Source organism: Periplaneta americana, chromosome 13 (genome assembly GCF_040183065.1).
Source record: "Periplaneta americana isolate PAMFEO1 chromosome 13, P.americana_PAMFEO1_priV1, whole genome shotgun sequence".
NCBI lineage: Eukaryota > Metazoa > Arthropoda > Insecta > Blattodea > Blattidae > Periplaneta > Periplaneta americana.
The window spans coordinates 147,943,235-147,961,841 of record NC_091129.1 but is presented as its reverse complement, the minus strand read 5'-3'; the positions used below and the strand labels follow the sequence as shown (position 1 = coordinate 147,961,841).

The 18,607-nt window shown below is 36.5% G+C and overlaps 1 protein-coding gene across 3 annotated transcripts in view; it reads right to left on the bottom strand.

Moving 5' to 3' along the window:
• Positions 1–14,101, bottom strand: part of LOC138712546 (xaa-Pro aminopeptidase 1-like) — a 126,855-nt gene extending 112,754 nt beyond the window's left edge. Inside the window, exon 1 of one of the 3 annotated variants that reach the window (XM_069844462.1) lies at positions 13,942–14,101. In XM_069844462.1, coding sequence (XP_069700563.1) covers positions 13,942–13,975 — 34 coding nt within the window. In that variant the 5' untranslated portion in view covers positions 13,976–14,101. The remainder of the gene's footprint in view (positions 1–13,941) is intronic. The other 2 variants (XM_069844461.1, XM_069844463.1) reach the window with 2 other exon arrangements.
• Between the last annotated feature and the right edge of the window lie 4,506 nt (positions 14,102–18,607).

Sequence of the window (18,607 nt, the reverse complement as noted above, 5' to 3'; positions counted from 1 at the left end):
GTGCGCTGTTGTCTATGTGTGTTAACTGCAGTAGAGGAGGAATGGAGTGCCTTTCCTCTACACAGACAATCTCGCATCTTTCTCACAGTTTTCTACAGCACATGAGTGCGCGTCGTTTAAAACTCGATCAACCGAGTTTTTCTTATAGCTGTGAACTTAAAAAATTATCGAATCTTCCTCGAATTTCAAGGCACATATTTTATTTGGTATTTACTTTCAAAAGAAGAAAATATGAGGAGGACGTTCCTCCCTTCCCTCCCCCGAGGAACCGCCACTGAAATAAAGTTATAATGAAAAAGAAAGGGCCAATCAACCATTGAAGACAAACCCATTTTAAATGCATTAGCAGAAACAATCGAAAAGTAAACTCTCAATTGCGACTGCAAACGAAAGTAGGTTAAATTCTTTAAAGCTTATACATGGAAGCCCTTTTAATGCTAAGACAGAAAGACAGATCAAACATGTTGAGGACAATAGGTGCGACGTAAGTTATTACTACTGCTTTTTATTTCGAACCAAGCATCCAGTCTGCATAATGACGCCTTGTGTAGGATCGACGTTAAAGGTGAAATGAAATGTCACGTTAGCACGGCGCGCGCGCTGACATCCCGTCCTTGCAGCTGCAGCTTCAGATTTTGAGGTCGACTTGGAACCGGACGGGCAATGCTGCATTCTGAAGTGACTGGAGTGGCCTTGGTGGTGCACCCTCGGCGTCGACGGAATACCTGTCGGAATTGGGTGCGCACACAAAGAAAGCAGGTTGCCAGCTCGTACGCAGTCGACGCCAATCGCGCATAGTGGACAAAATGTAAAGAATGCGGCATGAAACAGATGGACTGGCCAGCTGCTGCCAACATTCTCTCAATATTTCAGTTCTTCAGATGAAGATTTATTTTTTTCATGGCAGTTCCACCTTAAAGTGAGAAGGAAAACTATTGGTCTTCTTCCAATAAATCGTAGTAAAAAAAAAAAAGCGGCTGAAGGTCAATGACTGTTCAGATATACAAAAGTCCATTTGGAAATATTTGACTACTACCCGTACTATATAGCCACACCACTGCTACTATACTGTATATTTAAAACAAAACTGACCAACACTTAACTAAATCGTAAGATTGTACAGGGTAAATACTAACTGCCATCTTCGAAGACCGGAGTGTAATAGAATAGAATAGAATAGAATAGAATAGAATAGAATAGAATAGAATAGAATCGCCAAAGATACACTTGATTGTATTTGTCACTATATCTTGTCACTAGAAAGTTATTGAAATGTATATTTTCCCCGCCATTCATAAAATATTTTGATATGATACCTCTTGCACAAAAGGAGATATCTATTAACTGAAACTCGATTAATATATTTCAGTATTATTTGTATTTATCCTGGTAATAATGAACAGTTTGACTCGTAGACATTTTGTTTTTTCAGCATTAACTTCCCATGATTTTACGAGAAGATTCGAAGAGAACGGCACTTACGTAGACTTTCAGCTCCCCACTACTATATGCACAACACAATGTCAATATGGCGGTTGCTGTCGTCTGCGATACAACAAACGTTTCTGTTGATTTTCGAGTTTGGCATTTTTTCCGGTTATTATATGCTTATTTAAGTTGTGTTAACTCTCGCTAGTGGTTTTATATTTTATTTTATCCGTCTTGGTATTTATTTTATTATTGTAAATATTTTTGTTTTATCACTATTATTATTATTATTATTATTATTATTATTGTTGTTGTTATTATTAATGAATTATTTTGTATTACAATCTTTGTATCATTTCTGTCACGATTATTCTATTATTATTATTATTATTATTATTATTATTATTATTATTATTATTATTATTATTATTATTATTACTATTATTTATATCAACAGCATTATTATTTCAACCCTGTAAAATTTATGTAGACTACTGGACTGTACCCGAGCACGAGCATTATGCTCATTTCGGGTATCTATTCATATGTATTCAATTCAAATGTAAATTGTAAATAAATTTCAAATTTGAAAAAAGAATAGAATAGAATAGAACAGGATAGAATAGAATGTTTTATTTTCGCTGGCAGAATTAAGGCCCCAAGGCCTTCTCTTCCACTCAACCACCCTTAATCAATACAATAGACTACTTTTTAATTACGAATATTTACACTACACTTAAAAGATTCTCCAGCAATATTCTTCAGCAAATCAAGCTTTCAGGTATAACTCCCTGTAAAATTGATTTGAATAATTTCGAGGGAAAAATTGTTCCGGGACCTTTGGTTAAATGTACCAACGCTGTACCAACTGAGCTACCCGGGAACTCTACCAGACACCGATCCAATTTTTCCCCCTATATCCACAGATCTCAAAGTGAACTGACAACCGTCAAGCACCGTGGTTTTCACAATTTAAGTCACACAGAGTTAGTGTGCACTCAATGTTGGTTGCTTGACGGTTATACACATATCATGCTGCTTATATAGCCTCTCTACAAAATTTAATTTCAGTTAGTTCAATTATTAAACATTTTTGTAAATTAAAATTGTACCGTATTTTTAAAAATGACTTATCTCCCACAATAATCAAAATTGTTGCCTAAAATTTGCTCTGTATACCGGTATACCTTTCAAACTCTCTGAAACATAACATGCTACTTATTTTATCAGACTATTCTTCAAGTGCTACTAGAAATTTTTTATATAGTCTGAAATAAAAAGGGGTAAAAAGTGTTATGTCCAGCAGAAAAAAAATATTTTACCCAAAAATCTTGAGGCTTAAGGAAAAACCTGACAGCAAGTTTTGTTAAGCACACCTTTGAGAAGACCTCCAAAAAAATTATGCACATAGTATAAAATTGTTGTATATTCCACAGTTTGGGAGTTAGAGAGATTCGGTTTGCAGTAGACTTCATTTTTACAGGCATTTGTATGATCCCTTTATGAATATTAGGTTGTTTCACATAAGTTTAATGTTCTGTATGGTTGTGAAACTTGGACTTTCACTTTGAGAGATGAACAGAGATTAAAGGTGTTTGAGAATAAGGTTCTTAGAAAAACATTTGGGGCTAAGAGGGATGAAGTTATAGGAGAATGGAGAAAGTTACACAACGCAGAACTACACGCATTGTATTCTTCACCTGACATAATTAGGAACATTAAATCCAGACGTTTGAGATGGGCAGGGCATGTAGCACGTATGGGCGAACCCAGAAATGCATATAGAGTGTTAGTTGGGAGGCCGGAGGGAAAAAGACCTTTGGGGAGGCCGAGACGTAGATGGGAGGATAATATTAAAATGGATTTGAGGGAGGTGAGATATGGTGATAGAGACTGGATTAATCTTGCACAGGATAGGGACCGATGGAGGGCTTATGTGAGGGCGGCAATGAACCTGCGGTTTCCTTAAAAGCCATTTGTAAGTAAGTAAGTATAAAGACAGGAGTGAAACATTATTTTGTGCGAGATCGTGCGTATTTGCTTGCTTTCCGCACAAAACCAATACGCGGTAAGTGTGAAATACCACATTCAGTATTCCCAACGTAACACACATAACAATTTCCCTCTTCTTACAGCTTAAGCGTCATATTCATTTTACTGCTTTAGGCTTTTAACATATTATTTTTAAAGACGTTCAATATAGTAATAATTATAAATTGGAAACTTACCACTGCAATTTCACCTAAATTGCAATGTTAATTACTGTTTTTAAATATTTGCAAAAATTAAGTAAACTCTACAACACCACAAAAGTTAATGCATTTGTAATGCAAGTAACATTAAGGAAGCCGTGAAAAAATCAACAAGATTCCAGACTCATCATAAACTGGGGGGAAAAAAAGACAGACGTATATCACGGCCTGCTGCAGTATAGTAAACACAGAAAACATTTTATAGGAACAATGTTGAAGATAGATATATTTGTTTTCCAAAGTTGCCGTCATTGAACAGAAACCAAGATGGAGATTTCATTGCAACTAATTAGAAATTCCTCTTTCAGGTATGTAATAAACGATCTTCGCACAAAATAATGTACGATACACGAGCGGTATGTTTGTTTTCATGTTCTCGGAAATTAAAAAAGCTCAACTACGTTTCGCTTTTTCAATCTTTTCCTCGAGCATGAAAACGTCAACATACCGCTCTTGTAACGCATATTACTATTAAAGGGGTGTCAAAATTTTGATAGAAACTTTACATTAAGAAACCTTGGGTCAAAGGGAAAATGTTGGAGAAGATGGAGGAAAGGAGAAAATGGAAAAACATTACACAGAAGAAGCTCAGGTGAATAAAACTAGGCTTCAAAATAGGATTACTTCTCTGTTAAAAAATGTATGTCATTGATTTAGTTAGTTTAAAATGAAGTACTTTTTCTCTGCAAGGATCCATTGGCAGTCGACATCTCAAATCCCCCCCCCCCAATACAACCCATACGCCATCATAGTGTTTGAAAGGGACACCGAAAACAAAGACTTTGGTCTGAGATGAACCCAACTCAATTCGTAGTCATAGATACCACCCAGATGACACGTAATGTTACATATTCAGTTGTACTTCCGATTAAGTCCAAAGTTTATTTCTAATGTACGTCATCGTCTTCATTCATGAGCGCTAACTTAGCCACGATGATTAATAACAGAAGTCAAAGATTGTCGACACATCATTATTCACATCTCGTACTACTGCATCCAGACATTTATGCGATTTTCAACAAACTGTAATCGATGTAAATATTCGAATATTTTGCACACATTGTATTGGGTGAGAAGTCAACCTGCGCGAAGGCCAAAGTGAAGTGGATACATTCGCATGCTAATTGCGATCGCTATGTTTGGATGAATTTTAATTTATCGCATTTATTTAAATAGCAGTGATACATAATGTATTATTCATACGAAGACCTGACTAAGGCCTTATCACTTACATGTGCATCCTTGAACGTTACTGATATTCAATGAGGTCACATAATGACTAAGGACCAGAAAGGTTCATGAGGAAGTTGTAACTTTCCGTACAAATAGTAATGAGAACTGAGATTTGTGATTAAAAATGGATTATGGAACACATGAAAGAGTGATGTTCTTTAACAATTATAGAAGTGATCGACGATTTTATATGTATACAGGGTGTAACAAAAATATATCACAACATAGGGACACATTCCTCACATGTACTTACTGGCTTTTAAAGAACCCAGAGGTTCATTGCCGCCCTCACATAAGCCCGCCATTGGTCCCTATCCTGAGCAAGATTAATCCATTCTCTATCATCATATCCCACCTCCCTCAAATCCATTTTAATATTATCCTTCCATCTACGTCTCGGCCTTCCCAAAGGTCTTTTTCCCTCCGGCCTCCCAACTAACACTCTATATGCATTTCTGGATTCCCCCATACGTGCTACATGCCCTGCCCATCTCAAACGTCTGGATTTAATGTCCCTCATTATGTCAGGTGAAGAATACAATGCGTGCAGTTCTGTGTTGTGTAACTTTCTCCATTCTCCTGTAACTTCATCCCTCTTAGCCCCAAATATTTTCCTAAGAACCTTATTCTCAAACACCCTTAATCTCTATTCCTCTCTCAAAGTGAGAGTCTAAGTTTCACAACCATACAGAACAACCGGTAATATAACTGTTTTATAAATTCTAACTTTCAGATTTTTCGACAGCAGACTGGATGATAAAAGTTTCTCAACCGAATAATAACAGGCATTTCCCATATTTATTCTGTGTTTAATTTCCTCCCGAGTATCATTTATATTTGTTACTGTTGCTCCAAGATATTTGAACTTCTCCACCTCTTCAAAAGATAAATTTCCAGTTTTTATATTTCCATTTCGTACAATATTCTCGTCACGAGACATAATCATATAGCCTACTTTGTCTCACATGTAGATGGTGAAATTATATTATATGAATATGGGTCCGGAAACATTTTATTTCTTTGTTAGAGCGCAAGCTAGTCAGTGTGGACTACCATAGCTAAAGTGTAACAATTCTTCACCAGAACAGTCTGATTACAAGTAGACGCTCTTGTTTACCTCTGGTTAGAATTTAATTAATTGCACGTGGGGTGGAGTTGCGGTGGGGATGATGTACTGTACATTCTCTTTGTGTGTTGCCCCAGTTCTGGTGTTAAGTGTTCTGTTATGGGATGTAACGTACACGATAGCTATGATGACACGCCACAAAAAAAATATATATGGCTTGCGGATTATGCAATGTAAGCAGGATTTAGAAAAGGAGCTCTAACAAGGAAATCAAGCATTTACGGACCCATGCTCGTATAACTTATTTTCATCCTCTACGCGAGAGGAATGTTTCCCTAAAGTTTTGACATTTTATTTTGTTACACCCTGTATAACTGTGCTTATAAACAAGCATTTCAGAGAAAAATAAGTTTACTTGCACATCTTTCTATACGAAAATGAGCACTTTTACTATTATTTCTCCTTTTAAAACTCTTATTTATGAATACAGTGCCATTTTATTTGTCTATTTCTACACAACCTTTCAAAGCAAGCCTATCATCTAAACAAATTTGCTTCAAAATGGCGAAATTTTTACTAAAATTTAAGAACTGTTTTAGAATCGTATCATGACTTCCAATCAACTCTATGACACAGATAACAAATACAGAACATTTTATAGAATCAGAAATGTGATTTACTTCATTTCTAGTACTGCGCTTCATCCGATCTCGTTCGCAAAATCAAAAACATATGTATCATTATACATTTGAAAAATGTCACATTGAAATTATTTAACTTCCATACATACTAAATGTGTGTTGTACAAAATTTATTTGATGTACAAACACGAATGTAAATAATAATTAAGAAAACGACGTTTCTTATAATCATAAGCAAGTTACATAATTTGTTCCCAAGTCTTCATAATATCTCGTAAATCTAAAATAAAGAAAGATCAAGTAAAACTATTGAATCTTGTTTAACATGCCTACATACAAAGTCAAAGAAGAGTCACTATTACGAGGGGGATCCAGGAAATAACGACCGTTCGCGCATACCCGCCGCGCAGCCGACTCCCCTTCCTTGTTTGAAGGTCACTGGCTTCCTTAACATGTGTTCTCATAATGTTGTGAGTACTGGTTGCAACAAGTCGCCATTCTGCATTTTGTGTTACTTCAAAATGAACGACGTGATTGATAATCCCGCCGACTGTGAGGTGAGGAGTGTGATTCGATTTTTGAATGCCCGACATTTGAAACCTGCAGAAATTTACCGGCAATTGAAAGAAGTGTATGGTGATACTGTAATGAATGAAAGAAATGTGAGAAAATGATGCGAAATGTTCAACAATGGGCGAACAAATGTCCACGATGAAACTCGACCCGGACGCCCATCACTCATCACAGAAGACCTGAAGACTAAAGTGAATGACAGAATCTTGCAAGACAGGCGCACATCACTCGACGAATTGCATATTGCCTTTCCTGACATTTCTCGTTCTTTGCTTGGTGAAATTGTGTCGCAACATCTTGGCTACCACAAAATCTGTGCACGATGGGTTCCACGGCAACTGAGTGGCCAACACAAAACTCAGAGAATGGCGTCAACATTGACATTCTTGATGCGATATCACACAGATGGAGACGCCTTTCTTGATCAAATTGTGACTGGTGATGAGACCTGGGTGTCTCACAACATCCCAGAGACCAAGCGCCAATCACGTCAGTGGCATCATCCCTCATCACCCAAGAAACCGAGAAAATTCAAACAGACTCTCTCAACACAAAAAGTCATGGCTACTGTCTTTTGGGAACGCAAAGGTGTTCTTTTGCTGGATTTCATGCCAAAAGGCACTACGATCAATGCAAATCGTTATTGTGGGAGACTTTACGAAAACTACGGCGAGCCATCCAAAACAAGAGGCGAGAAATGCTTTCGAGAGGACTTGTGCTTCTTCACGACAACGCTCGCCCGCACACTGCTGCTTCAACTCGAGAATTGCTGGATCAATTCGGTTGGGAAATCTTTGATCATCCGCCCTATAGTCCAGACCTTGCTCCTAGCGATTTTCACCTTTTCACTAAGCTGAAAGACTTTCTGGGTGGTACGTGTTTTGGAAGTGATGAAGAGTTGAAGAAGACAGTGAACACCTGGCTTAATGAACTGGCGGCAGAGGAGTATAACACGGGAATTCTAAAGCTAGTGAATAGATACGACAAATGTTTGAATGTAGGTGGTGATTATGTAGAGAAGTAAAGGAAGCTTCAGTTATGTAACAGACTTTGTTTTTTTCAGGACATGTAGCACGTATGGGCGAATCCAGAAATGCATATAGAGTGTTAGTTGGGAGGCCGGAGGGAAAAAGACCTTTGGGGAGGCCGAGACGTAGATGGGAAGATAATATTAAAATGGATTTGAGGAAGGTAGGATATGATGGTAGAGACTGGATTAATCTTGCACAGGATAGGGACCGATGGCGGGCTTATGTGAGGGCGGCAATGAACCTACGGGTTCCTTAAAAGCCAGTAAGTAATTAAGTATTACAACAAAACGGTCGTTATTTCCTGGATCCCCCTCGTATAATCAAATCATAGACAAATTCTTCCAAGCACCAACATGAATAAGGCTGAATCAATAAAATTTTACGATAGATCTGGAAAATGTCTATTTAGTCATATACTCGTACATGGAATTTGGTTACATTAGGTTGTTGGACCAGATTGCCAAGATTATTTCTAGTACTTTCTAACAAATTAAAATTAAATATGTCCATTAAAATATACAGAACGGTGTACGCAACAGCCAAGCCTCGCCAAGTTTTAACGTTGCGTGTAAACCACATGGTGGGTTCCACACCTCCTAGGCTCAACCCAGACTTTGGATGTACAGTAATTAGGAAGAAGGCCCGTCGCTGTGTTGACTCCACATCACAGGAAAGTATCTGCGTCTAGTAAACGTCCCAAGATATGTGGGTTCAGAGCAAACACCGCTAGGGGTATAAAAACTCCAGAGATAAAATGAGTAAAGTGAATCACTTCGGCTGTGAAGTGGTTTCTAATAGGCCAACAGAACATTCATTTTTTATAATCTGTACCTTACAGTGTGCACACAGGACTGAACATGGATCTCTACTCCTGGCAAGATACAAGTCAGTGGTTCCTTCTTGTCTTTTATCTAAGTTATATATAAAAAAGAGGGTCTCTGGCTTCTATGGGATTGGAGGCTCTTGAGAGCTATACTACAAGATTAACAAAAGAAAAATCTATTAACTCTCGTGTGAGAAAGAACCCTCGTGTATACAATATTACTTTCTGATTTATAGAATAGGGTGGAATATTTTATATTTTCATCATCAAAGACTGTCACTAGAGCTATAAATTGTGGCATTTATGACAATACAATGATACTTGTTTACTATATATACTACGTATAATTTATACGTTTAGTTATCTCTATGTACGCAACATGAAGTACTGCCATACTAAAAAAATAATGTTAAGATTTTCAGGAAAATACTTTTTCATAAATCAAGACAAGATAGTTTTAGTATACCGTCTATCTATCTATCTATCTATCTATCTATCTATCTATCTATCTATCTATCTATCTATCTATCTATCTATCTATCTATCTATCTATCTATCTATCTATCTATCTATCTATCTATCTATCTATCTATCTATCTATCTGTCTATCTGTCTGTCTGTCTATGTGCACCAATTTCTACCAAACTACTGGACGAATATACTTCATATTCAGCATCGACAAGTGAGCGAATCCAGGAATTATGGAATCTTTAGGCGTCAGAGAACTTATTAACTCAAAATTACATCTTCAGTCGAAACATTTTTGAAAAATTTTAGGCCTTAAAGAGATTAACATGAATTGCTTATAAAAATACGTAATAATATTCGTTCAGATACATAGAGCTAGTACAGTAGTGATACATGTGATCGTAGAATTTTTTCTACTAGAATACATACGTAGTATCATGACTATGTCTTTTCAGTACAATATTTCAGCCTACCAACATTCATTTTACGGAAAAATAACAGGACGAAGTTCACACCTGTGGAGTAACGGTCAGCGCGTCTGGCCGCGAAACCAGGTGGCCCGGGTTCGAATCCCGGTCGGGACAAGTTACCTGGTTGAGGTTTTTTCCGGGGTTTTCCCTCAACCCAATACGAGCAAATGCTGGGTAACTTTCGGTGCTGGACCCCGGACTCATTTTACCGGCATTATCACCTTCATTTCATTCAGAAGCTAAATAACTTAGATGTTGATACAGCGTCGTAAAATAACCCAATAAAATAAAAACAGGACGAATTTTATTTATTCTCATATCAGCACGCTGAGTTATTCGAAAAGTATGTAGTGAAAAACACATATTAGGCGTACACTTTTTACTTCAACAAGACGAGATTATTTGAAACAATGATGTTAAAAAATTGTATAGAATAATTCATTATTTAAATCTAAGATGCCTACCGTTTTATAGTTGAAAATTTCTAGTAAAAATGCAAGCATTCTTCATTCTTAATAAGGCAATTTGAATTTTGTGGCTGAAAAAAAAGATGTGAGAATTTCTGCTTAAATTTTAAAATGAAAAGGAATGATTAATTTAATGAAATTCGATTTTTAAGTTGTTGCTTATGACACATAAAGGAAGAAATTTCTAACATAATACATGCTCGTTCTTTGAAATTCGTTAGATGAAAGGTCTAGCTTTGAAACAGCGTGGTCCAGTTATTGGCTTCTGTAGTCAGGTTTCTGTGATTTCCCTTGGAATGTGAAAGTAAATACTGAAGTGAAGTTTTAAGATAGATTATGACACCTGTCTTTCCCAATAAAATAATACATCATCCGATTCCAGTTAACTTTTTTCAGTTAAAAGCTCCGTTAAACAAATATATTATCATTATCTACATCAAGAGTTGATCCATTTGAGTCATTCCGCCTTCATTCTTGTGGAGAATATGAACCATTTACAAGTAGCGACTAGTTAGGTAATTATCTATAAGCACTGGTTTTGGTTTTTAAAATGGAATTAATGTTTTGAAACTTTATTATTATTGGTGAAAGCACTTAGAAAAAGTGAGCGGAAAGCAATTGTAGTTTTGATTTTATGATGTTTACGTAACGGATATTGGAAATGGTGGTCAGCCATTTTATGTTTGATGTTTATAACAGGACAGGAACCATTTCGCTGTGACGCATGCGCTGACCTGTCATGGAATGCCGTAGCGGCATGATTTTTACATGAATTTATTTTCATGTATATATTCCAGATCAAATCAAGCAGTTTCCTTCGTGTTCTGGTTACAAATTTTGCATATACGAAGGTTAGGTTTGGTTAGTTTAAGTTTTTATTAACAGTTCCGCGCAATATCGTGTTGCGAGCCGGACGTGTGTAAGTCGATATTTGATGACGTCACATTAATTCGATATTCGATTATTTTAATTTTGTTTCTGTCACGTTGACATTAGTTCTGGTGTTAGAAGGACCTTGTAATTCTACGTCTCGTGATGGTCGTTTGTGTCGAGGTTTTCATTTACGGAGTCGGATATTTAGCAAGAAGGCATATCCAGATCATTGTGAACGCATGCATTATTTTTTCATAGAAGTGGGAGAAATGTATCCAGAACTTCATTAATGTGGCTTAAGTGATAGTAGTTTCCTATTTACTTAACTGTTTCGTCGTTGACATAGGTTAGATTAGGTTAGTCTACATTAGCTTAGGAATTTTAAGTAGTTCGTTATAAATTGAAATGTACCTTTGAAGTTGTCTATATTTAAAGTATTTTTCTTTTTTTCTTTTGTGAATTGTTTGTATTTTGAATTTACTTGCGAAATAATATATTCATATATGAGACCTCGCCGTCCTCATTGAATAATCAAGACTACTTATATATCTAGTCAACATGTAGATACCTGTTATTGGAGAAAAATTCGTCCCGGCCCCGGGAATCGAACCCAGGACCTCTCAGCTATACGCGCTAAGCGCTCTTCCCATCTGAGCTATGCCGAAACTCGATTCACGGTGCCGGCCGAACTCTCCTCCTTTCTATCATCAATGGAAAGTTCGGCCGGCACCGTGAATCGGGTCTCGGCATAGCTCAGATGGGAAGAGCGCTCAGCGCGTATAGCTGAGAGGCCCTGGGTTCGATTCTCGGTGCTGGAACGAATTTTTCTTCAATAATAGGTATTTACTTGCGAAAACTGGGAGTTTTCAGATTTTTTTTCTTTAAGTTTTTCGAAATCCTAGCGCTTTCCGCTCATTTTTCCATAATGTTTTAATTTTTGGGGCCAGAATTGGGAGTTCTTGGAATGTTTTTTTCTCGAAAGGACGGAACCAGTGAAACCTATTTATAGAGATTTACCAAATATTGAAGAGTTTGAAATGAAGAGTAAGCCCAAAGATAAAAATTCCAATCTATTTTACTAACCTTAACACACTAGATTTATTACAGGGAAGAATAATTAAAATGTCTAAAAAAAACCTATTGATTATCCTACCAAAAATTGTTTTTAGAATTTGAAGTCTTGAAAATACATAAAATTTATATGTATGCATTATTAAATTTCATACATAAAAATCACACACATTTTCTATCATACACTCACAAACACAAAACCAAAGGCATGGATACAATACGTTTGCTTGAATTCAAGTGTTCAACGAGCTTTCAACCGGCCCTAGAATTTGTAAAAAATTAATAAAGAAATACCCACATCTACGGTTTGAAATTTAAAAATGTATGTAAGCAATTTGTTATGAGTAATTGTTATTTTTAGATGTTATTTTATTGTAATTTATGCATGTAAATTTATGTATCGAATCCTCCCCTGAGCATGAGAAAACATTTTTTCGGGGGATTTTTTGCTAGAATTTTGTAAATTTACAATAGCTTTGTATTGTATTGTATTTTCTAGCAATAAACATTATTATTTAGGCTAAAAAGTTGATCTATTGCACCCCCCTGATAGAGGGAAGGTGAAGGTGATCATGACAAAAAATTAATACTGGGGTCAATTGCTTGGAAGTAGCCGAAATTTCTCTTTAAGTGAACTGAGGAAAAAATCGGAGTAGACCTGTAGCTCAGTTGGTAGAGCAGCTGGCTACTCTGGTCCGGGGTTCGATCGAAAGTGTTGATAGGATTTTTTTCTCGTTACCAAACTTTCAGAACGGCCCCGAGGTTCATTCAGCCTCCTATAAAATTGAATACCGGATCTTTCCCGAGGGTAAAAAGGCGGTCAGAGCGTGGTGCCGACCACACCACCTCATTCTAGTGCCGAAGTCATGGAAAGCATGCCCCCCCAAGTGCCTTCATGGGATGTTACGGGGATACCTTTACCTTTTTAGACCTAAATATTAACCAGGAAACTTGTCAATATGAAGTCTGAATGCTGGCCCACTTGTTTCGTAATCATACGTGCAGTTCGCTATCCATTGGAGTGTACCTACCAGCGGGTTTATAGTTTAGGAATAATATGAAATATTTTTCATAGACATATTATAGTAATATGATAGTAGTTCACATTGTCATTATAGTCCCACACTATAATATTGTAGCCTATATTTAGTTGAACTATCCATGTCAAACATTTATTTCTTAGTTATGTGAAACTTGACAGTCCGCCATATCGTATTCCCTGAAAATCGCACACACAATGGAAAAATAAAATTCATGATGGGGCAGTGTAATAACTACTCTTGAGAAAATTGGATGTTCGAAAACGTTGACAGATGTCACAAAGTAACAACAGTAATAATAACAACAATAGCAACAATCAAATAATAGTAACATAGTTACTTTTACTACAACCCATTTCTGAGTTCCCGCTAAATTTAAAACAATAACCTAATTTGCCCTTCTTATTCCTTTGGCAAGGCCTATGTGAATTAAATAACTTTCACTAACAAAAGGAAGCATCATTTTATAATAAATAGCGTCAGCGTCTAAACAACTGTTACTCACCCAAAGTGTACATCGACGCACATGTTGGGCCCATTTTCCGAACCACACATAAGAATAACCGACACACTTGTAACTAGCAGCGCCAACTGAACGAAGCGACTGTCAGACCACGAAACAATTTCAGTCTGCGCGCCGCTGAACTATCAGCTATCCGGAACTCCGACCGTCTGGTACATCGTGTAGGCCTACGTACAAAACAAAGTCGAATAGCAACCTGCCAATAAGAAGCACATAACATTATGTGCTTGCAGACCAAATCACTGCAATAGTATTTAATAAATTGATTGCATATAATGTTCCAGTTCTAATTGTAAATTACGAGCCTATTTATGTATGTTTGCTTTGTAGTCGTACACAACAAACGTTATCCTGTAATTTATTTTATTGAACTGGCATTTAAAAAAGCATATATTATAAAAGTAAAAGTAAATCGGCGGCGCTACAGCCCATGAAGGGCCAAGGCCAATCACCCGGCTGCTGGCCTCACGTCCACATGCCGAAGCAGAGGTGGACGATCATCCAACCAGAATGGAGGTATTGTGTGGTTAGCACGATGATCCTCCCACCCGTTATAGCTGGTTTGCGAAACCGGATTTTCGCTACCTGTTGTAGCTTCTAAGTGCATCACGATGCTGGGTGGGCACTGGTCCCATGTACTGGCCGAAATTTCAAGAGAAAATTTCTTCCCCCATGAGGACTCGAACCAGCGCGCATTCCGTAACGCGAGTCCTAGGTAGCATGCCTTAGACCACGACGTCACGGCGCGGGACTTAAAAGGCATATACGTACCTAAATTAAATCATCCACTTTGCACCCAAATAATAAGAAAAACTGGTGAAATCTAAGAATCAATCGCTGTTTTTCCAGACCAACAGGAGATCGATTACGCGATTTATGACGTCACGCACGATGGCAATAATTCAAAACATGGTTTTAATCAGGGGCTACCGCCCCTACTACCCCCGCCACTATCCACGCTTTTCTTTACTCATCCTACATCATTCCACTGCACTCTCTTCATCACACATTTCCCATTATTTCTTTCTTTTTCCGTTTATCTACTTTATTTACTTTATTCTACTAATTACTTTATATTAAATTGGAATACACGACTTATCTTTGAACATGCCGGGATTCGATCCTAGGACATTTCGTTTAGTGAATCACTATCACACCCATTACGTTACGAATCCTTAAAAATTACAATGACGCACAGTTAACATCAAATACTTCCAAAGGTATTAAAACATATTATGACTTTATTATTATATAGGCCTACTGTAATAAACTGAATTCATTAATAGGATCTACATGTTGCTACATATATAGCGTTCTTTTCAAAACTTCCCAGTCTAAATAACTATATAATTTAAATTCAATTTAATTAAATAAAAAAACACGTCAATTTAGATATCGAGGGGAAAGTTTAAAACCAGTCTTAATTGCATATTAGGTTTCAACCCCTCACCCCCAGACAGCACCACTTTGGAATTTGATATCTTGTGATACTTAAATTTGAAAGAGTATTCAATTGTCTATACATCTCATTCATTGTTTTCGCATCTTTTGTTTTCTATCGTCGCCTGGCAACTTGTATTGTTATTTTCAGTTGATTGTAGGATGAAAACACAGTTTATTTTGTGTAATTTCCTAAACGTAATAAATAAGGATGATTTCTATTCTCTCTTGAAGGGTAGATAACATTTTTAAATAATTTAATACACGAACACAACTATTACATGAAATGCTCCATAGTCTTTGTAGCTTTATTCTTTTCTGCTCTTGTCTACACCTGTGGAGTAACGGTTAGCGCGTCTGGCCGCGAAACCAGGTGGCTCGGGTTCGATTCTCGGTCGGGGCAAGTTACCTGGTTGAGGTTTTTTTCCGGGGTTTTCCCTCAACCCAGTATGAGCAAATGCTGGGTAACTTTCGGTGCTGGACCACAGACTCATTTCACCGGCATTGTCACCTTCATCTTTTTCAGACGCTAAATAACCTAAGCTTTTGATAAAACGTCGTAAAATAACCTACTAAAAAAATTTTCAGCTCTAATCAACAATAACAATAATATACTGTATATTCTAACTTTCAGCTTCTTTGAGAGCAGACTGGATGACAAAAGTTTCTCAACCAAATAATAACAGGCATTTCCCATATTTATTCTGCATTTCATTTCCTCCCGACTGTCATTTATATTTGTTACTGTTGCTCCAAGATATTTGAATTTTTCCACCTTTTCAAAGAATAAATTTCCAATTTTTTAATTTCCATTTCGTACTATGTTATGGTCACGAGACATAATCATATACTTTGTCTTTTCAGGATTTACTTCCAAACCTATCTCTTTACTTTTTTTCTCTCAATGAGGGCAGGGGGGAGAACACAAAAGATGCCTTGAGACAGGCCACTAGGCCTACTACTTGAAAGGATGATGATGATGATGATAATTAAACAATCTAACATTACCTATAAACAATTCTTACCTGAATACGATAACTAGGTAGCTCAAGTTTCCACAATGAAGAGAAAAAAAAGTTTTTACGTCTGGTTACAATACAACACAAGTAACTTTTCTATATTTTCTGGTGAAAGATACACCTTTTGTCAGTTATTGTTTTGTACGATGAAAATCCATAAATTTGCATAAGAAAAGAGAGCAGAAATTAAATAAATAGCAAAATTTATAGTTGAAACCTGTTTAAAACATTAATTTACATGTATGAAATTAGATATAGCAACACTGAAAAGACTTTCACTGGATGCGAAAGAATGAGCAAAGGTGAAATATAAACTATATACTTATTTTGTTTTGGCTTCTTGAATTCTTTGACGCTATGAGCTCAATGACTCTAATAGGGAATTTTGAAATTGAGAATCCTAGAATGTTGGTGAAATGGGTGACTTGAGTTTTCAAACATTTCCTCGAAGACATCTCTACTGCCTCATTATACCTGAACAGCCTGGTTCAGTGTTAGTTACAGAAGTATTAAGGGTAAACAGACGCAAAATTGTGCCAAAATGGAATTTTTTTTATTGCTTTAATATATAGTACATACTTTTCTGTATTAAATACACTGTGTCCCACTTAGAGGGATCGAAAAATAAGTGACAATTTCAAGTGTAAATAATGGTTTATTAACATACCTTCTTACGTAACTCGATGTAAAAACCCTTCGAGTTTGGGAGAATGCTCAATGCAACTCAATGTGTATGCCTTGAGTTGCTCTGCAAACATCTAAACAGCATTCAACCTCCCGCCAAGTGTTCTGTGGCATTTGTGGAGTCACTAGCACAGCTGCATTTGTGATGCGTTGCCTCAGTTCCTCCAAAGTGTTAGCTCTGCCTCTATGGACTCCTAGTGAATGCCGTTCACACACGTTCAACTGTCTCCTCGGTTACACACTGTTTCGCATGTTTACCAGCCTGCGGTAGCAAAGATCCTGTTTCTTGGAGTGTTGTGTCCCACTTGAGAATTGCTTTATGCCCAGGTGGATTTACGACGAACACGGCATTGTAATTACAACAGATTTTTCTTCTGATAGCTATAGCACGCACTGAACTTTCTGTTGTGGTGTCCACATGTTTACCATAGTGTGGTCTCCTACAAAATAGCGCCAGGCTTGTTTTAGTGCTCTAGCAAGAAACAAACGAAACTTACGCGTAAACAAACAAAAGCTACGCATGCAGTTGTTTTCAAACTTTGTTGCATAAACTTGGACAGTTTCTCTGTCTTGTCAGATGTAAATCACAACAATACCTTTATCTGATTTTAAGTGAGGAGCATTTATTTCACGATCTCTCTAAACGGGACATGGTGTACTGAAATATTTTGCTTGTCTGAAGGCCTTAAGTGGTCTTTAAAATTTAAATATCACAGCACGGCGCAATGTGCCACTCCCCCTTTCAGGAGCTGTTTTGGAGTTTCTGTTACAGAAATTTTCTTGGAATTTAGACAGGCAAACTGAGTAGGAAGGCTGTGGCTTACTACTTCCTTATGGATATGGAGAACATTGAGTACACTGTATGAGGTGAGATAGTAGATAAATACTACTATACTGGTAACTTCAAATGTCATTTTACGTAACTTACATTTTTTAATGGTTATGTACCTTTTTCTCTGCAACCATTAACAGTAAAAATATGAAATTTTGCACACAAGCTTAAAACTGTATTATCTATAATTTCCTGCAACAAAATTTTGATTTATTGATATCTGTAAGTTTTATACATTACAAAACTTAGAAAAAATGTAAAAAAAACTCTTTCATACCTAACTTTTTTTTTTTAAATAGCCTAATATAAAGCCTAAATAAAATATTTGATTATTGGAAATGTTACTTTAGGTGTTGGTAACACATGTGCAAAGTTTTAGGTTTATTGGTTTAGCAAATTTTTAGAAAAAGGTAGGCCTACATCATGTTTTTTAATAAAAATTTTGAAAAATAAAAACTATTATTCATAAAATTCTGAAAAATACTGAAGGTAAAGAAAACCCTGTTTTAAACTAATATTTCAAGTTTCAAGGTTCTAGGTCCAAAAATGTGAAAGTTATAGACAATTCAGTAACATAATGTTATTTCTCATCTGTCCCATACGATTTTTTTGCGTTAATTGCATTCAACACATCATGAGACGTGAAAATCCTTCTTCCTATATAATATGATAT